Source organism: Zalophus californianus, chromosome 13 (genome assembly GCF_009762305.2).
Source record: "Zalophus californianus isolate mZalCal1 chromosome 13, mZalCal1.pri.v2, whole genome shotgun sequence".
In the NCBI taxonomy this organism is placed as follows: domain Eukaryota; kingdom Metazoa; phylum Chordata; class Mammalia; order Carnivora; family Otariidae; genus Zalophus; species Zalophus californianus.
The window spans coordinates 87,131,246-87,157,370 of NC_045607.1; the positions used below are offsets into that span (position 1 = coordinate 87,131,246).

Genomic DNA, 26,125 nt, shown 5'->3' on the forward strand with positions numbered 1-26,125 from the left:
CTTCTTTACCAAGAGACAGGATTACAAAGAGAAAAAATCCAGAAATCAACTGTGGTTGTCTCTGTGTTGGAAGGCTCTGCGTACGTCAGCTGGAACTCAAAGCTTACATTTTAGCAACCCTCCTCACCCATCTGCCAACGCATGCCTGTCCTCCTACACACCTAACGTCCCTGCTCGGATGCTATCTGTTCCGTTTCTCCCTCCCATGGGTCCAATATCATCCTTCTTCTTCTTCTCCTTATAAAAACCAGAGCTCAAAAAAGAATGCCAGACAGAATGTTGGTTTAGAACAGGCGGGGGTTTTGTTTTGCATTAGTTTTGATTTTACAAATGAAGAAACCAAGTCTCAAAAGGTGAAGTGAACTGTCCAAAGGCCAATAATAGCCCCTTAGTGCGAAAACTCCAAAAAATTTTTTTGATCGACTCATTTACATCAAGATGTACTGATTCCCCTGTCCTCTGACCAAGGTCCGTTCTAACAGAAGCCATAGCCCCGGGCCCAAGGAATGGATGGTGGAAAGGGGGAAGGGAGGGGCAGCAGTAGGGGGAGGATGCCGTCATTCCAGCAACAGGCGGTCTTCTGGATGGTTGATGGCGCATAAGCAGCTCCCTGGTTTGTCCACTCCAGTGGTTCTCAACAGGGGATGCTTTTATGCGCCCCTTCCCCTGCCGGGGACATTCGGCAGTGTCTGGAGACATTCTGGGTTGTCACAACTAGGGGAACGCACTACTGGCATCTAGTACGTTGAAGCCAAGGGTGTTGCTAAACATCCTACAGTGCACAGCACCCCATGCCCACCCCCCCACCAATTATATAACCCCAAATGGCAAACCCAAACCAAACACTCTGGCTTACTCTAAAGGGAAAAGGATGGAAGAGAGAAGAGAACATTACCAAAAGTTGGCTCTGGAGTAGTGTTCCATGTAGAGCTGTTCATCAGAAAAGGGGGCCAAATGGATGTCGCCGAATGTTGGGAACATCATTCCTAATGAGCAAAAGACAACAGACCCCAGATGTTGACTAGCACTGCCTTCTGACTATAGGTACACTCACCCACCACATGACCAACTCCACGCTTTCGTGCTATTTCAGTCATTACCCAAGAGGCTGAAATATAATTTTGCCTCAAAGTAAGGATTAAAAAAAATCAGGCAGAAGATTGGAGGAAATATAAAGAGGAATCCTAATGCAAGTCACAAAACTATGTTATGATAAAAGCTTGTGCAATGGAATATTATGCAGCCATCGAAAAGAACGAAATCTTGCAATTTGCCCAACGACATGGATGGAACTAGAGGGTATTATGCTCAGTGAAACAAGTCAATCAGCGAAAGACATGTATCACATGGTCTCACTGATATGAGGAATTTGAGAAACAAGAGAGGATCATAGGAGAAGGGAGGGAAAAATGAAACAAGACAAAACCAGAGAGGGAGACAAACCATAAGAGACTCTTAACCTCAGGAAACAAACTGAGGGTCGCTGGAGTGGTGGGGGGTGGGAGGGATGGGGTGGCTGGGTGATGGACACTGGGCAGGGTATGTGCTATGGTGAGCGCTGTGAACTGTGCAAGACTGATGAATCACAGACCTGTACTTCTGAAACAAATAACATTATGTTAATTAAAGAAAAAAAAAAAAAGCTTGTGGAGTCTTAGGTGAGGCTTTTAACCTGGCATCTTGCCTTCTCTGCTGTCGGCTTTTCCCTTTCTGTATGCCCCGTGCTGGGAATCCTGTGCCCTTCCTTCATTTAAGAAAAAAATCGTATTTATTGTAAAAGCAGCTCTGAAAATCATTGACCTCCCATCATTCTATCACATTATTATTTCCATTCTCAGACTTTGTCCATGTATAATCATGTTGACTATCTTTTCAAGTGCTGTTAGGAGCTGTGCTTCTCTAGGGGTTCACCGTCCTCCTTCCTGGGACACCCACTCTTGTGTTTTGTTCCTGACATTTACAGTCACCATGGGAAAGGAAAGGCAGATTCTTTAGTGGGCAAACACATAGACTGGCATGCCTGAAGCCAGCCTTCCTGAGCGGGCAGACACATTATTATTCTTGTCGTTTCTAGGGAGACTCTTTCTCACAATCATTTACGATCCTGCACATAAAAGAAAGACGAACTACTAACCCTCTTTCAGAAGTGAGTATCACCTTAGAAACTGGATATGCTGTCATAAAAATAATACCTAAAATTTCTTGATTATGTTAACTCTGCCATGAACTTCTCTATGGGTTTTCCATGTATTAATTCATTTAAGCCTCATCAAAATATAAAGTCGATTCTATTATTACACCCCCACTTTATAAATAAGCAAACTAAGGAACAGGGAAATTTAAGTGACTCAGCCAGAGTCGTTGAGCTAGTAAGTAGAAGGGCAAAATCCAGCAGCGGAATCTCATCTGTGAGGCCGTGGCCCCATACTTTAACTATGCTCCCTTCAACACCTGTTAAAATGGAACAGATTTTTTTTTTTATTAAGATGTTATTTATTTATTTATTTGAAAGAGAGAGAGATCACAAGCAGTGGGGGAGAAGGAGAGGGAGAAGCAGACTCCCCGCTGAGCACGGAGCCCGATGTGACTGAGCCACCCAAGTGCCCAGAACAGATTGTTTTATTTAGGGTATTTTCAGAGGCGATCAGAGAAAAAGCATGATTGTAACATCATTCACATGTGCCCACCTAAATCTCATGCTCTGGTGTCAAAACAATAACGAGTGCTTAGTGGGTTCTCAATTTTAAGACAGAAGGATATTAAACAACCTTAGGAAAGCCATATGTATCACTAATTGTGTAAACTTGGGAAGCTTCAGAGGGGCTCTGGGCCTCAAACCTAATGGGAATTCCAAAGATATAAATTGGAGGGGAGGTGGGGTGGCTGGGTGGCTCAGTCGCTAAGCGTCTGCCTTCGGCTCAGGTCATGATCCCAGGGTCCTGGGACCGAGCCCCACATCGGGCTCCCTGCTCAGCGGGAAGCCTGCTTCTCCCTCTCCCACTCCCCCTGCTTGTGTTCCCTCTCCCGCTGTGTCTCTCTCTGTCAAAAAAAAAAAAAAAAATTAAAAAAAAAAACTGGAGGGGAGGAAGTCATCAAAGGTGAAAATACAAGAAAAATTCTCAGAGTCAAAGAAGATGAGTCTTCTGATTAAACATTCTCACTCCATGGCCCACACAAGAATTTTAAAAGCTTCACAGTAGGAAGACTAGAAATAAAGCAACCAGAGGGGAAAACACTGTCACTCTGGAGGATCAGGAGTCAGAAGGTCATCGGACTGCTCAACAGCAACACCGGAACGAGAAATCAAAGAGAGAGGTCTTAAAAATACTGAGTAAAAATTGAGCACCTAGGAGGATCAGTCAGTTAAGTGTCTGCCTTCGGTTCAGGTCATGATCCCAGGGTCCTGGGATCGAGTCCCGCATCGGGCTCCCTGCTGAGCGAGGAGCCTGCTTCTCCCTCTGCCTCTGCTCCTTCTTCCTGCTCATGCTCTCTCTCTCTCTCAAATAAAATCTTAAAAAAAAATTGTGGCCAAATTCAAATTCTCTACCCTGCAAAATGATAATACAAGGGGTCAATAAAAAGTAACTTCTCAAGTACACTTTCTCCAAAAGCTGTTAGAGAATACCCTGGGGAAATGATGGTGGACACCAAGAAAGAAGAAGACAAGAGAATGATGATGGCAAGTCAAGTATGGCGGCTGTGCGGGAGGGCTGAAGAACCACCATGCCACATGTGGAAGAAGGGGACAGAGCATCTACAGAAGGAAGGCTCCTACAGACCAAATATTGATAGGATCTGTCAGACCTTTTAGAGCATGGAAATAATTAGTCATGAGTATATAAAAAACCAAGCTAATAAAAAATAACTCTGAGAAAAACAAAAGGTTTCATGAGAAAATCCAAAATCCTATACACCCACTATGCCACCTGGCTCAGCACAGAACAATATGTACATTGTCACAATAACCTAAACACTGATTATGGATTTAACCAATTGATGATCTTGGTCCGTATTTTTTTATATTCAGTTGGGTCCCAAAAGCTCTGTGAAGTTACAGATTTTTGCACGTTTGCAGCAACATCATCTGATGGCAAAACCTGACCTGAACTGACATGAGTTTATTTATAGTCTTTATTTATCCCACGTGGTATCCATGTTCATATGGTTTGTTGCAGAAATGTAATGTGTTTCATTACGGAGTGTTGCCTCAGACTCCACTGGAGGCGTTAAGTAATCCATGGTATATGACTGTATTACTCTTCCAAAGTCCTCCAGACTCTGGATTGGAACCTATCTGGCCTTAAGGGTTTGGAAAAGGGATTGAGGAACCTGCATAAGTATATTGAGAAGACAGGGGTGGGGAGCGAGGGTACATCCAGCAGGGAAGAAAATGCTATGTAGGAGAGCAAATTTCTCAACCAGAGAGCGATGAAAATAACAGTTTGATAATTTTGTATCAAAATATGTAGGTAAGTAATGGAAGAAATCCCTAATGGAGTGGAGAGGGAAAGCCTTTGGGGAGCAGTCTAGGACAGGAATGGGTGTCACGGGGGGGTTACTATTTTTCATTAGAAGTCTTTTTTCAATAAGTGATGTTGTAAATTATGTCTTATTTTGATGGAAAATAAAAATAATTAGAAAAATAGGAATGCCTGGGTGGCTCAGTTGGTTGGGTGTCTGTCTGCCTTCGGCTCAGGTCATCATCCCAGGGTCCTGGGATTGAGTTCCGCACCGGGCTCTTTGCTCAGTGGGGAGTCTGCTTCTCTCTCTGCCACTCCCCCTGCTTGTGCTCACTCTCTCTCTCTGACAAGTAAACAAAATCTTAAAAAAAAAAAAAACTGGAAAAAATCAAGCCTCCTGCCCTTAGAAATGCACAGGTTAAAAAGAAGATAAAATCAGTATCCATTTCTCCTTGTCTAGTTAAAGATACACAACCCAGTAAAAGTTTCATATCTATTTCAAATATCAGGGGAGAAAAGGATGTCCAGATATTAAGTCTAAATACTCAGCTCAGAGGGGCTCCACAGATGCACGTGAATTAACCATGTTCAGAATCTCACCAATGGCCAAGTACCTAGCCATTTGGGAAAAAAAAAATCCAGATAAAAATATAAAATTTCTTTCCGAGGGGCACTGAGTAGGAAATCCAAGCAGGCTGGTCCTTTATGCTCATTTCTACAGTTCAATTTCATCACATAAACATAAGTCTTCCAAGACCATCCTGGGCTGTTTTAGCACGGGCATTCTAATGAAGTTTGTGACATTAAGTACACTTTGTCTATTTATTTATTTTTGCATGAGCTTTTTTTGAGTGCCTATCTCTGAATCCTTATATTCTGACGCATTCAGGAAATTACAGATGAGCCTCAAGCTTTACTTACATGCATACACTGGTGTGTATATACCACATAACGTGCTAAGTAAGAGCTGCACTGGTGTCACCATTTTGTCTTTACTGGCTATCAAGGCAGGGAGCCACGTCATTGGTAAGGTGCCACAATTCTAATGGGAGCTGCCACTTTTTTTAAATTTAATTTTATTATGTTATGTTAGTCACCATACATCATTAGTTCTTGACGTAGTGATCCATGATTCATTGTTTGCGTATAACACCCAGTGCTCCATGCAGTACGTGCCCTCCTTAATACCCATCACCGGGCTAACCCATCCCCCCACCCCCACCCCTCTAAAACCCTGTTTGTTTCCCCGGAGTCCATAGTCTCTCATGGTTCGTCTCCCCCTCCGATTTCTCCCCCTTCATGTTTCCCTTCCTTCTCCTAATGTCCTCCACGCTATTCCGTATGTTCCACAGATAAGTGAAACCATATGACAATTGACTTTCTCTGCTTGACTTATTTCACTTAGCATCATCTCCTCCAGTCCCATCCATGTTGATGTAAAAGTTGGGTATTCATCCTTTCTGATGGCTGAGTACTATTCCGTTGTATATATGGACCACATCTTCTTTATCCGTTCATCTGTTGAAGGGCATCTCGGCTCTTTCCACAGTTTGGCTATTGTGGACATTGCCTCTATGAACATTGGGGTGCATGTGGCCCTTTTCACTACATCTGTGTCTTTGGGGCAAATACCCAGAAGTGCAATTGCTGGGTCACAGGGTAGCTCTATTTTTAATTTTTTGAGGCACCTCCACACTGTTTTCCAGAGTGGCTGTACCAACTTGCATTCCCACCAACAGCGTAAGAGGGTTCCCCTTTCTCCACAACCTCTCCAACGTTTGTTGTTTCTTGCCTTGTCGATTTTTGCCATTCTAACTGGTGTAAGGTGGTATCTCAGTGTGGTTTTGATTTGAATTTCCCTGATGACTAATGATGATGAACATTTTTTCATGTGTCTGTTAGCCATTTGTATGTCTTCTTTTGAGAAGTGTCTCCTCATGTCTTCTGCCCATTTTTTGAGAGGACTGGGAGCCCTGCTGAGGGGCACACAACCCAGGACGCTGCAGTTTATAGCAGCACAGACAGAAACGGAGACAGTGTGGCCTGGAGAGCTCACTGAAGAACAGACTGTGATCTCTCTGCTCTGAAGCAGAGGGTTGGAAATGATCTCTTCTGCTTTGACTCTCGGAAGAAGCCTCCAGAGAACAAAAGCTCCAAAAAACTGGTTCCCACTGAGCCCACTGCCCGCCCCCCCACAGGAGGCAGGGCAACTCTGCCCAAACAGGGTTGCCTGAGTAACAGCACGGCAGGCCCTTCCCCCACAGAAGACAGGCTGGGAGAACAAGAGGCCAACAACCCTAAGGTCCATATAAAACGGGTACATCTTGCTTGGGTTGTGATCAATAATTTGGACTCTGTACATTCCCTCAACCACCCATCAACAGAACGACTAGGAGGAGGAACCCCCAAAATAGGAAAGACTCAGAGACTGTGACTTCTGCCACAGATTTACAAATGGGTACAGATATAACCAAGATGTTGGAGATGGACTTCAGGGTAACAGTTATGAAGACGATAGCTAGAATGGAGAAATCGATTAATAGCAACATAGAGTCTCTAAGGGCAAAAATGAAAGCTGAACTGGTAGAACTTAAAAATGCTATCAATGAGATCCAATTTAATCTAGATAATCTAACAGCTAGGGTAAGTGAGGCGGGAGCTGCCACTTTTAAAACTGGCCAGTTACTTTCTATGCTTTAGTTAAAAAAACATTCTGTGAAAATGTGTCCACTCTCTCTAGTAAATAGCGGAAAGGTAGCCTGTGTGTGCAGGAGTCGTGAGTGTGGGCTTCAGGGTAAGACAGGCCTGGGTTCGAATCCCTGCTCTGTCATTTACCAGAGGTGTGTCCTTGCCAAGCTGTTCTCTCCCGCTGTGCCTCAATTTGCTCTTCATAAATTGGGGATGGGAATGGTGCCTCCCAGGAAGCCAGGTCTCAATCTTGGTACTGTTGACATTTGGGGCTGTTAGTTAACTCTTTGATGGGGTGGGGGGGGGTCTGTCCTGTACCCCAAAGGATGTTTAGCAGCATATATGGCTTCTCCTACTGGATGACAATACCACCCCTCCCCCAGCTGTGACAATCTAAAATGTCTCCAGACACTGCCGAACGTCCCCTGTGGAAGAAGTGCAAAATCACCAAGAACCTCAGCACTGACCTTTCAAATACATTAAAAACCTCCATCATTCACCCTTGGGAAGGTTTTCATAAATTAATGCATGCAAATTGATTAGCACAGGTAGACACTTGATAAGCACAAAAAGAACATTTGATTTTATACTATTATCTCAAATGTATGTACTGATCATAGGGAAAGGGAGACACAGTAGGAGAAGAATATGTCAGAAAGAACAAATAGATGTCAGAGAGTTTCTCACGTTACAGAAAGCCAACACTTAAAGGGGCTTTAGAGATTATTTTTTATTTTTTATTTTTATTTATTTTTTTTTAGAGATTCTTTTTAAAATACAGATGAGAAAACCAAAGTCAAAAGGTCAAGTGGTAGGCGAAGTTCATTAAGGAAGATGATGATAGAAATGGGACAGAAACACATAGCTCTGAACTGGTCCTCTGTACCACACTTAATACCACGCAGCATGCTACCTACCACCGATGGCTTCACGGCTGGAGACTAGCTCATCTCTTGTGGAAGATTAAGATGAGAAAAACAACAACAGAACACTGGTATAATAGAAATGCCTTCTCCTCCTTTCGTCCAAAATTAAATATGGGGGAAAGAGGAGGGCAAACTCTTATGGCAATGTCAGCTTCTATTCTGAACCAGGAATTGGCCAACTCACCATTTGCTTTCAGCCATTTTTTGGAATGAAGGTAACTCTCCAGCATCCTTTCATTAAACAGCATGTAACCCATCGGTTCAGAAATGATCACATCCACAGCCTCAGGAAGAGAGATGTCTTCGATTTTCCCTGGCACAACAATGATCTTGTCGGAAAGGTGGTTATTTTTCACCAGCATCTGAAGCAGATAAAACAGGGGACTAGGACTCTTATACAGACTTTTACAAAAAAATAAGTTTTACAGATTAAGGGTTGACATGGGGGTAGGGATGAGAGGGAAGTGACAGATCTGTGTCTATAAAATGCTTTAAATTTATTTTTCTTTTTGTACACATATTTCATGTTGACTATAGATAACTTAGAAGATACACATATACAAGAAATAAAAACACCTATAACTGTACCACCTACAAATAATAACTATATTAATGTATTTGATGTATACCCCTCCAGACTCTTTATACAAACACACACGTGTGTGTGCATGTGGGTGAGTGAGTGTGTATTGTCTGTGCCTGTGTGTATATATATGTGCATGTACCTTTGGGGAACTGTTTTTAATTAATGGTTTCAGTTCACTTCCCATCATTCTACTTGGAATGAAGATGCCAAAAAGCACTGTACAATAATCTTGCACAAATTAATGATCCTGATCCTCATTAAATTATCCTTTGGTCTTTTGATTCCAAAAATACATAACAGTATGTTCATTAACCTTTCTTTAGAAGCATATTTTACAGTTATGTACTCATTTTTCTTTGATGTCCTCTGCATTCTATTTAATAACTTTGAATTCCCTTAAAACTGGGACCTTGAAGAGACATGTATTTATTATATTTCTAATATATTTCTTCTTAATGCCAAATATGACAAAGAAATTGCATTATTACATTTATGTCTTTCTACTGCCTGAGAAATATATTTCCTAATAAACATCTTGAATGCACCAGCATAAATATATACAGCACACTCCTGTTCAAGTTGTGGCTCCCTGAGACTCTTAGATGTTTGCTCATTGTATTTATTTTCATAACTTGATCCCTTTCTTCATCATAAATGCAGCATATCATGCATTTGTCATGAGTCAGTTGTACCTTTTCCATTTCTGATCACTTCTTCACAGAGCTAGGGTACCTTCCACCTTCAGCCTCTCCTTCTAGGGTGCTGCTCACCAACACATGCCCCCAAAGCTTATACTTTTTAAAAAAAGAAATAAATTAATCTCTGATCTAAGGAAAAACAATGGAAGAATACTGTCTGAACATGTCATCCACTGTCAACCTTGACCCATGCCCAAAGACTCTCGGAATTCCGCTCTATCATCTTTCCACCACATGGAGGTCTAGTTCATGGGGCTTGTGGGGTCCTCCCCTGACAAGACTAAAGGTTAAAGTTTTTGGCGCCCTGCTCTTCTCTGCACATTCTCTTTTCAGGAGGATCCACTCATTTACATAGCTCTACTGGGGCTCCAATGTGGATGAGCACCCAAACCACATCCTTAGGATCTCTGTCTTACCTGAGCTCCATCATCACTGAACATTTCCACCACCATGCTTTGTCATCTCAATATCAACAAGTAAAGACCCTGCCTCGGCTTCTTCTTGAAAACTAATCATTCCTCCAGGCCTTCTTAAAACTTCTATATAATCTTGTATTTCCTTGATTCTGTTTTGATCACAAATACGATAATCCTCAATATCCTGGGAGCATAGTTGTTTCCCACAGACAATTAGTAACTATGTTTTCTTATTTCTACCTTCCAGATATGTCTCATTTCCACCTTTTCCTTTCTGCCTGCATCAACTTGTCCAGTTCTTAATAGCTTCAAATATGGAATTTAAAAATAGCACTTATATAATTAAAAGAATAATAGTAGTGCCTACTTCATAGGCCTGCTTGAGGATAAAACAAGATGAAGCATATTAAGGGCTATGTAAGTTAAAATTATTATTACTGTCTATTATTTTTATTAAAGAATACTAAATACTAAAAAAGGGAAATGCAGATGAGCAAAAACATGAAAATAAAGGCCATTTGTATTGCCCTATCCAAATGTAGGCAAAGTATATTCCTTAGCAGACATGTGAGTATATCTCTGTTTATAAAAATGTGTAATATTTTGTTTGACAGCTTGAGATATTTGAGCTGGGGGTTCAGGCCACAGTAGATCCTGACTAGCTCTCATGGGGACAAAAGGCATTGATATCTCAGTCCTGGCATACCTCTTGGGAAGTTCTGTATTAAATACCATTCCATAAAGTTTTTTACAACACAATTTCTACCAGCTATATGGTATTTCATAAAAATACCTTGATTCATTTAATCAACACCATGTTACTGGACATTCAGGTTATATTAAAGTTTTCATTATGACAACAGTGCATTGACAAATAATGCAGTTAAATATGGAAGCATACTTCCCATTGCTTCCTTCAAATTTAGAGTATGGACATTTTAAACATTTCCGATACACTCTGCTCCCTTGCCTGCCACATAGGGATTCCACTTCTAGATTCTAAGCCCTTTCTAAATTCTGCTTGTGGGCTATGAGACTGTCCACATGTCAGTATATAAAACTGCCTCATTCCCTTGGATCAGAATGCTAGAAGGGGAGCTTTTCAAAGTTTCACTGGAGGGACCAATATGGAATGATATCCAAGTGAACATGATATTACTCTATATGGCTAATTTACAGAAAATAATCCTAGGCTACTGAGCCCTCAGGAACCTCAGAGATATAGCAAGGCTTTGGAGAGAGGATTGTATGAGTTGTCAGAAGGGCAATTTAGGATTCAAAGGAAAGAATTTTGAGCCTCATTATTTTCACTGGCAAAGAAGGAAATACCATGTTTATGGAAGTGGGCAAATAGGCCTGGCTGTAAGTCACTGCATCATGTGAATTCATTTACTGTGGGCCAGATTCAAAGAACACCAGATCAGGAATCTGAAGATACAAATTCTAGTTCTGCCTTTACCACCAAAAAGCTGTGTGACCTTGGGAAAGTCACTTAAAATCTATAAATTCTGGTCTCCCTTCTTGCAAAATTAAAGTTTAAAACTGGAGTTGTTCTCAGGCTCCTTCGAGTGCTAACATTTTATGATTGGAAGAAAGCCAAATTTCCCCCAAAATATTGCTGGAGTCCACAAACATAAGAGCTTCATGATCAAATAATTTTGAAACTTCTCTATAACATATATCCCTCTTACAAATTCAGAATCCATTAGCATATTAATTGCCTTGAAGAATTTTGCAGAAAAGAAAACTTTAACTTGGTTAAATCAAAGACGTGCGATCTTATTTGGTTACTTTGCCGTTCTTTTTTTCACTGAACATTTATTTATCTCCTGCAGATCAATCTTTGGGAAACAAGGAAAGGAGTTTATTTGATAATTTGAATTTGATAATTTGATGTAGTTTGAATACAATTCTTTGACACAGATGTCTGAAAACAGGACATACACTCAACCAATAATAGCTCTAAGCCACGAGAATAGCTAATTCTGGATATCAGACACACTCTATTCTTTGAGTCAATGTTGCTGCCTTCCTTCACTTTTAGTTTATAACATTCTCGGTACAGGTAATTTTGTGCTAGCCTGTCACTTCATACACCATTGTTCCAAAACTGAAACTCTCTAGAACTATCCTTTCCAGGAAAAAATGAGCCTCAGTACATCCCTCTAAGTGCTGAAAAAGGCCGCTAACTCAGAAGAAGGCTCCATCACCCACCATGTTCACTGCTGTACAGATTTTCCCTGTGTGACCTGGTCCTTCTCTGAGAGTTCAGGAAAGAGGGAGGCTCTACTAAAGTCTCTTCTCCCTGCACACCATCAAGTTACAAGCAAACCCACACCACATCCGTGTTTTACTCCTGTTTCCTTGTAATTACACTGGGTTTCAAAAACCTGTCAACAGTTCTGTCACTTGTATTAATTGCTTAAGCTGTGCACACACACACACACACACACACGTGTGCACACACACCATGCAGGCACACTTGTGTGCATGCACACACACGTGCACACACATGCACACACTTTAGGTGGTGGCAGCAGTAGAATTCATCCTTTTAGTATCACCGTAACTTCCAAGGTAGATCTGGGGAATAATTTCACTTGGTATGCTGCCATTCTTGTCTCACTTAGGAGCTTTTTCATTGAGTTACATGTGTTAAATATGTGTTGTTCATTTGCCTGTTCAGTATGGAAGCTTATCTGGGCTTAGAAGCTATACTACACGAGAGTATTATATTATATTCTGTCTCAAAGAGGAGGAAAGAGCAAGTGTTCTAGAGGTGAAGTGTTCTAGAGGCGAAAGGCTTGGGTGCTAGTGTTGGATTCCTCACCGAGTAGCTGTATGACTGTGGCCAAGACACATAATTTCTTGGAAGTCCTTTTATTATTTTTCTATAAAATGAGAATAATAATAGCACCGATCCCTTCAGTGTCATTTCAAGGATCAAATCAAATGAGAAAGTACAGAGAAATATATCAATCAAAGATAATGTAGATGAAATTGAACAAGAGTTTAAGATAAAATGATAAGGCAATAGAACTGAGATTAAATGAGAGATTTTAGGTGCAAAGAAACAAGTCAAGAGGTAAAGCAACACAATTATGGAATAATACATAATTAATGTGCAGGAAGAAAATACACTGCATTCAAATTATTTATAACCATTTGGCATCAATAAAGCTGAAGAAGTGCTCATTCTGTAACTCAGAAATATCACCACCTAGAAATACACACTCTAGAGGAATATTTGAACACATGTACAAAATAAGCTATACTAAAATTTTTGTAATAATACCGGTCATAATAAGATAAAAATTTACAATAAGCCAGAAGTAACTATTGACAGGGAAATGAATGAATATGTCCATACCAGGAATACTATTTAACAGTGAGAAAGAACCAGAGGTCCATATGTTAACATAAATTAATTTCACAAACAGAATTTTAGGGGGAAAAAAGCAGACTGCTGAAGAATATATAGCATGATTTCTTTTATAAAAAAAAGTTGAACGTATTCAAAAGTAAACTATATTGATTAGGATACACTAAATTATATTTTTTAACTTTTTTATGCTAAACACAAAACTTAAGATGTTGGTAACTTTTGAGAGTGAAGGGAGGGCATGGAATCAGGGAAAGGCAAATAGGAATTTTAGATTGCTCTAGTTCTTGGGGGTTGCAGGGATATATATGCTCATTTGGTTAGTATTCATCATACCTTACATTTACACTCACCTCTTCTTTTGAATGCATGAAATGTTTTATAATAGTAAGTTTACAGTTATGCTAATAATAGAGAAGTTTGAGATAATCATAATGCAGATTAAGTAAGGCAAACTGGTTTCTGCAATCAGAAAGAAACTAATAGACATGGAAGACAGATCAAAACAAAGCAGCAATAAAGGAAATTATGTCCCAGAAGTATAGGAAAAGAGAATGCAAAAAAAAAAAAAATCAATGAAAAATAAAAGAAAATCCCCCTGAAATAAAAACCAATTCTGTTAACAGAAAAAATACACAGTGTCACAGGAAAATTTCGTACAGTAATAGTAACATGGAAAAACATTCTGCTCAAGATCTTGGATTTAAAGAAAAAAGAATTCCTTGGGCACTTAGGCAGAAAAATAAATCACCTTAAAAGTGAAAGAGAATCAGGTTGGTATCAGACTCCTCTCTAGTCACATGAATTTTTAAGAAACTTTTACAAAATTTAGAAGAAAAAAATATGACCAAAAGATTAAATCCAGAGAAAATGAAATTCACATTTCCAACACGAAAGAACTCAGGGTATATGGCACATACAAGCCCTTCTTCAAAAAATGCTTTGTCAGAAAGAAAAAAAGAAATTCACCTAATTGAGAGATGAATTAAATAAAGAATTCAATCATAAGAAGCTGTAATAAGAAGATGCATTGTTAGAAATGAGTCCATTTAATTATGGAACAAATAGTAAAAAATTACATGAATTTTAGTTCTATTTCAGTGAAAATTATATTACACCTTGACAGTATAAAAACAGTATGTAACTAACAAAAAAGGAAGGAAGAATATGAGAATGTTGATGACTTCACTTTTTGCATTTTTTTCACAAGAAGTAAATCTTTGTCATAAGGTTAAAAAAAGAACTATTCTAATTTCTTACTGTTTTCCATAACTTTAAAGGAATCCTTTAGGAAATAATTTCTCTCTGGTTGAAGAAACACTTACTTAAAGGTAAGCAGTTTCTCTTCTTTTATTTCAGTTTCTTTTCCTTCTGTTAAATTTAATAAAATTGGATTAAACTGAATACTTTCTAAAATACTACAGATCATATCATCTGTTTTCCTAGAAGTATTTCTCTCTAGTCATTCTTCTCTTTGTATATTCTCAGAGAAAAATGTGAGGAATGTTGTTCACCTAATATTAATGATGATTATTATGGGTGGCTTAAAATTCTCTTCTTTGTTAAGTTTTCGAATTGCATATAATTCTTTGTGATAAGATACTATTTTTATAAAAACAACAAAGTGATTTTTCTGTAAAGTATTAGTAAAAGCTAATTGCTAGGGACCTAAGTAAATACATTTCTTTTATAAGATGATTTTATTTATTTATTTATTTATTTATTTATTTATTTATTTATTTATTTATTTTAGAGACAGAGAGAGCAAGAGAGAGCAAGAGCACATGAGCAGGGGGAGGAGCAGAGGGAGAGGGAGAGAGAATCTCAAGCAGACTCCATGCTGAGTGTGGAGCCCAACACAGGGCTCGATCTCACAACCTTGAGATCTGACCTGAGCTGAAACCAAGAGTCGAACTCTTCACTGACTGAGCCACCCAGGTGCCCCTTAAGCAAATATACTTCTGAGAGTCCACAGAAATACAGGAAATGATGTATATCAGAAAGAAATCTTAACTGCATATACATTTAAAAAAAGGTGGCAAGGGAGGAGAAAGCTTGAGGGAATTCTAGAAGAAGAAAGCCGATGGGGTTGAACTGAATTTGGGGAAAACGGAACACATTATTCTACACCCCTAAATATCAGAGCTAAAAGGTTTTCTATAAGGGAGGTTGGGAGAAAAATCCAAATTTTGAATCAGTAAATGCCAAGAACAGCAGCAGCGCACAGGACCGTCATGTGGGCTAGTATGCTCCTCTTCCTCCCATCTTAAGTATATGGTCTCTGTGAGGCTGACATCACTGGGTCTCATCTGCAGCGGAAGTTCTTACTACTGCTTCTTGTGACATATCTTTGTAGAGATCCTAGTGTGGGTATTGAAGCCAGAAAGGGAAACAGAGGCAAGTTTGGGTTAACTGTGGCTTCTAATTTCAGACTCTGAGGGGAGAACACTGAGGCAGCACCACCCAAAGTTCCATTCCTGAGGATAAAGCTCTTATTTTGACAGTTGTGCAGGTCCCTAGGCTACCAATGAGCTCCACATCCACATACTCATCCAGGGAAGCCCACCTGTCAACATCTCTTCCCATCAGGCAAAGGCTTTGGTCTGCTCTCCTTCTTAAGGGAGAGGCCTATTGGGAACACAGACTCACACTAATGATCTGGACTACACAACCTAGCTTTTCATTCATCAACTAAGAACCAGTAAACAAGGACCTCTATTACTGGAGGAAAATAAATAGCATGAAAGAGAAAGTTGGAGATTAACAAGTAGAATGAATGACTCCAAGAAGAAAGAAGAAAGAAGATAACTATTTTTTTTTAATTGCTAACTTTAGAGAGGAGAGATTTTAGAGCCATAAAATAAGAACAGGCTGCTATAAAATTAAGAATATGATCGCTAGAAAATAATTCAACTGGTGAGCTGACAAAGCTTAAGACCAAGACAGTGATCTGTAAGATAAATTTGAGGAAATCTGCGAATGTAGAGCAAACTCAAAGAGAGAGAAGCCATACAAGGATAGTCAACTTGATATGAACACAAGAGTTAAGTAAAAATAGAAAAAAAGTCCCAGAACTCAAGAAAGATATTAGTCTTCATATCGAAACAGCCTACTATGAAGCAGAGTGGATAGTTTAAAAAGTTAGTCCATGAAGGGAGAAGATATTTGCAAATGATATATCTGATAAGGGGTGAGTAACCAAAATACATAAAGAACTTACACAACTCAACACCAAAAAAATCAAATAGTCCAATTAAAACATGGGCAGAAGACATGAACCTACATTTCTCCAAAGAAGACATCCAGATGGCTAACAGACACATGAAAAGATGCTCAGCATCATTCATCATCAAGGAAATACAAATCAAAACCACAATGAGATATCACCTCACACCTGTCAGAATGGCTAAAATCAAAAACTCAAGAAACATCAAGTGTTGGCAAAGACGTGGAAAAAAAGGAACCCTTATGCAGTGGTGGTGGGAATGCCAACTGATGCGGCCTCTGTGGAAGACAATATGGAGGTTCCTCAAAAAGTTAAAAATAGAACTAACCTATGATCCTGTGATCACACTACTGGGTATTTACCCAGAGAATATAAAAACACTAATTCAAAAAGAGATAAGTACGCCTACGTTTATTGCAGCATTATTTACAATTGCCAAAATATGGAAGCAGCCCAAGCATCCGTCAACAAATGAGATGGTGTGTGTGTGTGCGTGTGCATGATATATACAATATATATAACGAAATATTACTTAGCCATAAAAAGAATTAAATCTTGCCATCTGCAACAACATGGATGGATTTAGAGGATATAAATTCTAAGTGAAATAAGTCAGTCAAAGACAAATACCATAGGATTTCACTCATATGTGGAATTTAAGAAACCAAACAAACAAACAAAGAAAAAAGAGATAAACCAAAAAATAGACTCTTAACTACAGAGAACAAGCTGATGGTTTTTTTAGAGGGGAGACGAGTGGGGGGATGGTGAAATAGATCATGAGGATGAAAAGGACACTTATCATGATGAGCACTAAAGAATGGCCAGAACTGTTGAATCACTATATTATACACCTGAAACTAATATAACACTGTACATTAATTACACTGGAATTTTTTAAAAAAGTTAATCCACATCAAGATACATCATGGCAAAATTTGACAAACCTAGGAGTAAAGAGAAAGAGTCCCAAAACTTTCAAAGGTAAAAAAAAAAAATCACCTCAAATGAACAAGAATCATTCTGATACCAGAATTCTTATCAGCAACATAAGACATTAGCAGATAATGAAGCAAGTTCTGAGGGAAAGTGACTTTTTGAGCTTAGAATTTTATACCTAGCCCCAAATCCAAAAAGTGTGACAGAACAGAAAACGTTTTCAGACACGAAAAGCCTCAAAAGTTTTAAAATTATCACAAATGAAAGAAAACAAGGGATCAGTCAAGAGAAAGAAATATAAGAGCAAGGATAATAGAGCTAAAAGAACAACATCAATCAGAGGAAGGAGGAAATCTCAACAGAAGTAAGAAGTTTGTATTTCAGGGACACCTCGGTGGCTCAGTCACCACTCAGTTAACCGCTCAGTTAACTGCTCAGTTGGTTAAGTGTCTGCCTTCAGCTCAGGTCATGATCCAAGGGTCCTGGGATCGAGTCCCGCATCAGAGTCCCTTCTCTGCCCTTCTCCCTATTCATGCTCGCTTGCTCACTCTCTCTCTTCCCCCCCCACAAAAATAAATAAAATCTTTAAGAGAAAGAAGTTTGTATTTTATACATAGAACATTCTTCTTGCAGTAGCAAGATTTCAGTGATACAGGATTACATTTTCTTTTCTTTGGGTCCAACGAAACTACTTAGTTTTCATAGGGAAAGACATGTATAGGGTCATTATGTTTAATATGCTTTTCTGGAGGGTTAAAATTATCAGAAGCAACCTACAAACATTAAGGACTCAGTGAAGTAGTCTAAATCTTGACAATCTAGAAAGAATATACTAAAGAAAATTGGGAGTTGCACCAGAAGAGGAAATTTCCTCTTCAATTATACTTCAAGTCAACAGTATCTCCAAAGTAGGTAATTTAGGAAAGAGAAATATGATATAACTTTATGATATAAAGTTATCACGGTAATCAGCTAAATAACTAGAAAAAAAAAAAAAAAAAAAAGAAACAAAACAAAACCCCCAGAAACTCAGAGTAGTTAACATTGAGAAATGTGAGCGGGCATGAGTGGGGTGGATGGGAGATGGTTACTTTTTTTAAGACCCTCCTATAATATGGTTTGATTCCCCTTCCTTGTGTACAGGTATTACTTTAAATTAAAAAAAAAAAAAGTCAGCGAGCAGTCGTGCAAACAGCAGGATACCTAATTAATCTTTCTTTTATTCTCTCCTTTCAGACCCCTTTCCTTAATGGGCAATTCTGAACATCTGTTGGAACATTTAAAAAAGTAATATAAACCTGACTGTTAAAAAAGTCAATGACTTTAGTTTACTTAAACAGAATACTTAAGCTAAAGTTCTTGGCTAACTACTAGTTCTGAAGCCATCATTTTATCAATCAGAAAACTGAGTCCTAGGGGAGGTCAGTGTGCAACCCAAGGACACGTCACAGGGGATCGACAGACTTGGAAGAAAGCAATTTTATTTATCAGTGTGTTTAAACCAGGGTAGTTCATAACTCTTACCAGAGACAATAGCATTGTGTCTTGGCTCCTCTCTAAGAAGGGCCTGAAGAGGAAGTACCCATGGTTGCTGTCTCTCTCCCTCCCTTAGTGCACACCTGCCCTCTGCCTATGATCAAGGTGAATGCTGAGCACTGCCTAAGACCCCTCTTAGGCCACTGGTGCCTAATTATCAGCATGCAGAAACCAGGGCCCTCTGAAATCTGCTGCCAAGAAAGAGTAAATGGGCCCCGGGAGGAACCAGCCAGAGTTGGGAGTGCAACAAACAAACAAACAAACAAACAAAAAACAAAAAAACACCTTTGCAAAGGGGACCTAGTTGGCAGGAAAATTAGGCCAACACACAGAGTAAGAAAGGCAGAGAATGACCAGTAAGGGAGAAAGATGCAGAAGGAAGGGAAGAGAGAGAGAGAGGCAAGGAAAAGAAATTTTTCTTTTTGTTTCTCCTTCAGATAACTTAAGGGCAGAGTCTGAGGAGTCCAGGAGCATCTCTACTGAGCGAGTATATATACACCCCTATATAACTGCAGAGTCTCCAAAGGTGACAGAAGTCACATGAAGTTTTTACGAGGGAAATATTGCCAATCCTGTAGTTTGGATGCCAGTTAAAAAAAAACAAAAAACAAAAACCACCACACTGGCAACTTTAATACACCTAGTGGCTTCCCTCTGATGTTGTTCCAGAATGCTCAATAACTGGAGAAGAAGAACATCACAGAGGCAGCCAAACTGCCTGGACTTGGAAAGGATGCTTTGACCAAACGAGAAAGTAAGCACTAAAAAATGTCTATAGAAGCAATTCAGAGTTGTCTGTGTATGTGTTGGGGGGAGGGGCGCACCTTTGTTCTTCCTATTAGCCAGCTTATCTACTCTCTACTGGAAGGTAAGTTTTCCCTTGTAGGCTGTAAATATCTGACAGCAGGTGTCATGTCTCCTTTGCTCATCTAACAGAGGATCTGGTGCATAGAAGGCATCCAGGAGGGACGCCTGGGTGGCTTAGTCAGTTAAGCCGCTGCCTTCGGCCCAGGTCATGATCCCAGGGTCCTGGGATGGAGTCACATCGGTCTCCTTGCTCAGCAGGAAGCCTGCTTCTCCCTCACTCTCCCTCTGCTTGTGCTCTGTCAAATAAATAAAATCTTAAAAAAAAAAAAAAGGCATCCAGGAAGGATTGGTGAATTACCTCACCAAAGGTGCTATGGGAGCCTTGGCTTCAATTTTCAATCTTAGTTTGGAAAGTGATCACCAACACACTGGGACAGCTCAAAAGCGAGAGATTGTTCTTTGCCCTTCCTAATCTCTGGCAGTGGGTAAATGGAGGGTATGTGGGTAAAAGGAATTTGGGTGATATTCTTCCTGTCTCTCTAAATGCTGGCATCTCTAGGACTAAGGACTCCCTTCTAGGACTATCCTCAGGACAGGGTAACTTAGGTATGTCAGGAAAATTTTTCCAAATTATAAGACCATAAGATGGACAAAAACGTTACAGAGTTTGCCCCGTCCAGCATGCCTTCCTTGCAGGTTATGTTTGCCTTTCGGTGTCTTAGGCTTATTTACAACTCTGTAAGTAAAACTGATGATCATGTGGGGGTAATTCCTTTATCTTCAGAAACAGAAAGGAGTTGTGTCTGGTGGCATGTAATTGATCACTGCCCTTTGGACAGATGAGTCTTGTGTCTGTCTGCAAATCCTTTTTCAGCATTCCTCACTGCCTGTATGCGTGTAGCTCTCTGAATTCCCCGTTGGAATTCAGGTTTAACATCTTATGAGGGTACCCATTCATAAGCTAAGTAAAACACTGGACATATGTTCGTTTAATATTTGTAGGAAAGTCGTGCAAACTCAAGAAAAATGATCTTGGGACACCTGGGTGGCTCAGTTGGTTGAGCATCTGACTCTTGATTTTAGCTCAGCTCACGATCTCAGGGTCCTGGGATCAGCCCCATGTCAGATTCCACGCTCAGTGGGGAATCTGCTTGAAATTCTCTCTCCCTCTGCCCCTTCCATTCTCGTGCTTGCACTCTCAATCCCTCTCTCTCTCTCAAAATAAACCTTTAAAAAATAAATAAAAATTTTAAAAATGATCTTATTTTAACATACCATTTTTCACTTTAGTTCTGGGACATTATCTATTCTATCCCCTCTTCCTGACTTTCTTCCTCGTCCTTCTTCCTGCTCTTCTGATGGCATATAGTGCAGTAGTTAAGAGACAACAGACCTGAGTTCAAGTCTCTATTACCTACTTTCAAGCAATCTCGGTCAAAGTAACTAATTGCGAGCCCCAGTTTCCATTATCTGTAGAATAGGGATAACATTAGCACTGACTTGAGAGGTTGCTCTGAGACTTAACAATGGATGCCGATAAAGTGATTATGCATTGCTTGGCAAACAGCAAGTGAGCAGTGGATGCTAGCTATTATTCTTCCTTTTCCTGTGCTGGGTGAGCCAGGCTATTTATCAGTGATCAGTTTCCAGTTGAAGTGGGAGGGTGCATGGAGATGGCTCATCAGGTCACTGGCAGTAATTCCTTGCCTAGAGGTTTCACTGCCTACTCTTCCCCCAGAAAGGCCCAAGTAAGTTACATTTTGTGTGGCAACTATGCTAGTTGTTTATCCACATCCATTTTTGCTTTTTATCTAGTAAGATGCCTCTAGGACCAGAGGCAACAATGTACTAACTAAGGAGCACCTATCTGCCAGCCTCTCTGGCAGCCAAGCGTGGCTAACTGACTAAGATCTGGCCGAGGAGATGTAAACATAAATTGCTGAGAGGTCCTTCCAGGAAGTTTCCCTAAAAGGGGGAAAAAAATGAAGGAAAGACATTTTTGATTCCTCCCTTTATTCCTCTTGTGACCAAGACACGGATTTGGTGGCTGAAGTTGCAGCAGCTATTCTGACATTGAAGTGACTTTGAGGTTCGGAGCCACACGCCCGGCTAGTGTAGCCGAAAGATGCCAGGAGCCCGAGGCACTACAGATTGTGGGGGGCTGTGACCTTGCCTGAGGCTCCCTCCATCAGGCTCCCTTCACACAGGATAAGAAAATAAAAAAGCTCTTGTGGTGGAAGCCGGTGTTAGTTCGGGCTTTCTGTTACACGCAGATGAACCAAGAGATAGATGCGGCAGTGCTGGAGGTCTTCTTGTTCAGACCAAGGGGCCTCTCATCCATGATAGTCCGAACAGAACCGCATGGTTTAAGGACTCAGATCAATTTCTACCCTTTTGCTTCCTGCAGTCGGGTTACTTGTGGGTTCCCATGGAGCATGCAGAAGTGGAGGGCTGACAGGAAAGAGTGAAGACATTCCTGCTCTAGCCCCCCCCTCCTCCTACACAGATGCATCAGTTTCCCCACTGAGGAATTTTTCCCATCCCTAAGCAGTCTTCAGGGGGTAGAGGTCTGTGGCCTCCAGCATAATATTATGGGCTTTAGAATGCTAAATATTAGTATATTAATGAAAGCTAACTTTTCATTTGCTTCCTCTGGGCAGACATATCAACAGTATGTAGTTATATGATTATATAACTAAAGTTTTAGTTAGGGTGTATGATTACATATTTATATAATTATATTTTAGTGGCTTTGCTTGTGGTAAAAATCAATGTATCATAGTAGATCTCTACCTCCCACAAGGTGTGCTTTATTATCACACACCTATTCCACAGCTCTGTGACAGAGGCATTATTATTTCTACTTTATAGATAAGAAAAATCGAAATTCAAATCGATTTAAGTCTATTAAGAGTACTCTGCTTTTTTTTTAAAAAAAAGATTTATTTATTTTAGAGAGAGAGTGAGTGCAAGAGTGAGCAACTGTGGGGGAGGGGCAGAGGGAGAGGAAGAGAGAGAATCTCAAGTAGGCCGACGCGGGGCTTGATCCCATAACCACGAGATCAGGACCTCAGCTGAAACCAAGAGTTGTACCCTCAACCGACTGAGCCACCCAGGGACCCTGAGTACTCTGCTTTTTTATAGCAACTGGTCATGAAAGAAACTCTTATGTTTTTAATAGCAAAAGTGATTTTAAAATTGACACCAAAGGACTATGTGAAGTTAGAGCCTTCAATATATATACATGACTGACAGATAACATGCTTGACTTAGCTGACGGAGACGTTATAAAAAAGAATACGAGCAAACTAGTTATAGGCCAAAACAAAGTGGGGAGCTTGGTTGAAAAAAATCTACGTGGCTATAAAATAATTCAGACCAAACAACATTTTGACAATTTAAATAGGAAGGGATGAAGGTTATTTGGATTTTATTTTCCACCAAATGTTATGTGGGCATAAAACTGTCTCAGACTTTACCAAACCTCAAATGTTTCATCTTTGCAAGTGGCTCCTCCTCAAAGGTGAAGTTCAGATAATTAGCCTAACCTTGGCTTGAAGAACCACTAGTGATTGGGGAAGAAAGACCCAATGTGCAGCCCACTCCACAGAGCTTTGAGGAGACAGCAGATGAGTATGTGGAGCTGCTCATTTGTACTAAGGGCTGATAAAATGCACAGGTCACAGAAATGTAGCCCAGGCATTCGGAATTTCCTTTTCTCTAGGTCCTTCTTAAGAGGAAGAGTATCCAATCTAAGAAAGCTGCTCATGAAAAAAACCCACATTTCTGAAAGGTCAAGGAAGCAGTGTTACAAATCACCGGGGATATTCATGACAACTGAACACAGGTTTTTATTCTAAAGAAAACCATTAGCTTATACAGAACTCTATTATGAAATGAAATGTAATTAAGGATTTATAGAATAAACACATTGGGGGCTTTAGTAAGAAACTAGGGCTGAATAAAAGCACACTTATTCTACTCTTTAAAAATCACAGACTCTTAGAATCTGGGTCTTGATCAGTGGGTACCTCCTTCTTCTCTCTCTCCTTGTTACAGGGATTATTCAGGGATTATATATGACCAGAGGCTTCAGAACCTCTTCCAAATCCCATTCCTTCTTGCTTCAGATAAATATCCAGTCACAATTTGGGCGCAGTGACCCAGATCACCCTACACTTACAAAGCATCTTTCTTCCAAGACAGTCCCGAACTACACATTGTCTCAGTTAAGCTTGCCAAAGAAAATTTCATCCCCAGCCAGTTGGTGACTTAACCAATTTGTTACCCCTCCAAGTGTTTCGACAAGCTCTTTCAGCAAGTGACCTACTAATTAATTCTTGGAAGACCCTTCATCTGTTTCTGTCAGTTATCAAGGTCCTCAGTCCTCTACTAAGAAGCCCCAAGGCTGAAGGTGAGGTCCGGGAATGATTTTCACTGTGTGTATTCCGTTCTCTCAATTTCAGTTTTATGCCCAAGATTTCACAAACACGGTGTGACGTAATACGAAGTATACATATCTGGTCTCTGGCCGACAATTCCTGACACAGAGCTCCTAAATCCCTTGGAATTTCCCGGGAAGGGTGGCGGTGATAGGATCATCTTCTGTTCTCGTGAAAGGAGGCTTGGTGGGCTCCTGGTGAGCTTCAGGATGGGGGCCGGTCACCAGAAACATCCAGCATTGATCAGAAGCTTGGGACTTTCAGCCCTAGCCTTCAACCTTGGAGGAGGAGGAGCTACAGACTGAGTTAATAAACGGTCAAGTCTACATGGTGAAGTCGCCATAAAAAATCCCTAAACAGCAGGGTTCATAGAGCTTCTGCATTGGTGAATGCATCCATGTGCTGGGAAGGTAGTGCATCCCAACTTCACAGGGGCAGAAGGTCCTAAGCTTGGGACCCTTCCCTTGGCTGTTCAACTGTGTTCTTTATAATATCCATTATGATAAACTGATAAATGTAGGTATTTCCCTAAGTTTTTGAACTGTTCTAGCAAATTTTCAAAATGGAGTGAGTTTGTGGGAACCTCTGACTTAGGAGCCAATATGGACACAATATGGTACCCAGGAGACCCATTCCTCGCAAATGGTCTGAAGCGAGGGTGGTCTTGTGGGACTGAGCCCTTACATCTACGGAACTGACATGGATTCCAGGTAGTTGGTGTCAGAATTAATTTATATGACCCCAGTTGGAAAACTGGTTGGTGTAGAGAACAAACCCTTGATATTTGGTATCCGAAGTACTGTGAGTTAGAAAAGGTTTTCCTTTTACACTGATGCACAGTGATGATGGATAGTCTTCAGCTTACAGGTGGAGACAGTTTTGCCGAGCCATTCAGGTAATTTCTCAGTATTAAGAAATAGAGTTGACCTCCTGTGTCCCTTGTTTCATAGAATTACTTGTAAAACAGGCTCAGGGGCTCACTCAAAGCTTCAGTTCGGTTTGAGACAAGGCAATTTAGAAGATACAGATTATTTTCGGGTTCCTGGACCCAATTCTGATGTGTGTGTGTGGAGGGGCTTCTCACCCAGCACCAAGCAATTCTCCAGGGTGTCTGAGAATTCACCTCAATTCTGACACCACTCGGAGACAGCATCAGATTCCACAGGTTAAGGGTTCAGTCCTACAACACTGCCCTACTCCCTTCAGATGCCAGAGGCAAGGCCAGGTTGTCACCTGTGCTTCTGACTGACAGGCTACAGATTGGAGGTTCCCACAGCCCCCTTCTCGGTTCGATTAATTTGCTAGTAGTTCCCAGCACCCAGGGAAACATTTCACTTACTAGGCCACTGGTTTATTATAAAAGATGATAACTCGGGAACAGCCAGCTGAAAGAGATGCATGAGGCAAGGTCCGGGGCAAGGGTACAGGGCTTCCATGCTCTCTCCAGGCACACCTGCTCTCTGCAGTCTCCCTGTGGCCACCAACCTGGAAGCTCTCTGAACCCTGTCCTTTTGGGTTTTTATGGAGGCTTCACTACATAGGCATGGCTGATTTAAATCTTCAGGCATTGGCAACTGAACTCCATCTCCAGCCCCTCTCCCCTCCACCAAGGTCAGGGGTGGGACTGAAATTTCCAATCTAATCACATGGTTGGCTCCTGGCCACCAGCCGAGGCAGCCAGCCCTGCTCCTTCCCAAAAGTCACCTCATTAACATAAAAAAGACAAGTTTATAGGAAATTCCAAGGGTTTCAAGAGGAGCTCTGTGCCAGAAACCGGACGAAAACCAAAATATATCTTATATACATCTTCACAATATCACATAGATACTGGCACAAGAGAGCAATTCAAGAAGGGGCGGTCAGAAACTAGAGGGATCATGTTTAGCCTGGAGACAGAAGACCCGGGATCTACTGCTTTATGAAACGTGATGGATAAAGTGAAATCCCAGAAGGGAACCTCAACGATCAGTGATAGTTCAACAACCTCATTGTACAAAAGAGGGAACTGAGACGCAGAAA

General features: G+C 40.6%; 1 protein-coding gene across 1 annotated transcript in view; it reads right to left on the bottom strand.

Annotated features, from left to right (window-relative positions):
• The window catches only part of LOC113934838 (histone-arginine methyltransferase CARM1-like), a 183,107-nt gene that overhangs the window by 32,880 nt on the left and 124,102 nt on the right, over positions 1-26,125 (bottom strand). The window contains exons 6-7 of the mRNA XM_027616399.1: positions 8,259-8,436; positions 896-986 (exon numbers count right to left, since the gene is read on the bottom strand). Of these exons, the coding sequence (XP_027472200.1) occupies positions 896-986; positions 8,259-8,436 (269 nt within the window). The remainder of the gene's footprint in view (positions 1-895; positions 987-8,258; positions 8,437-26,125) is intronic.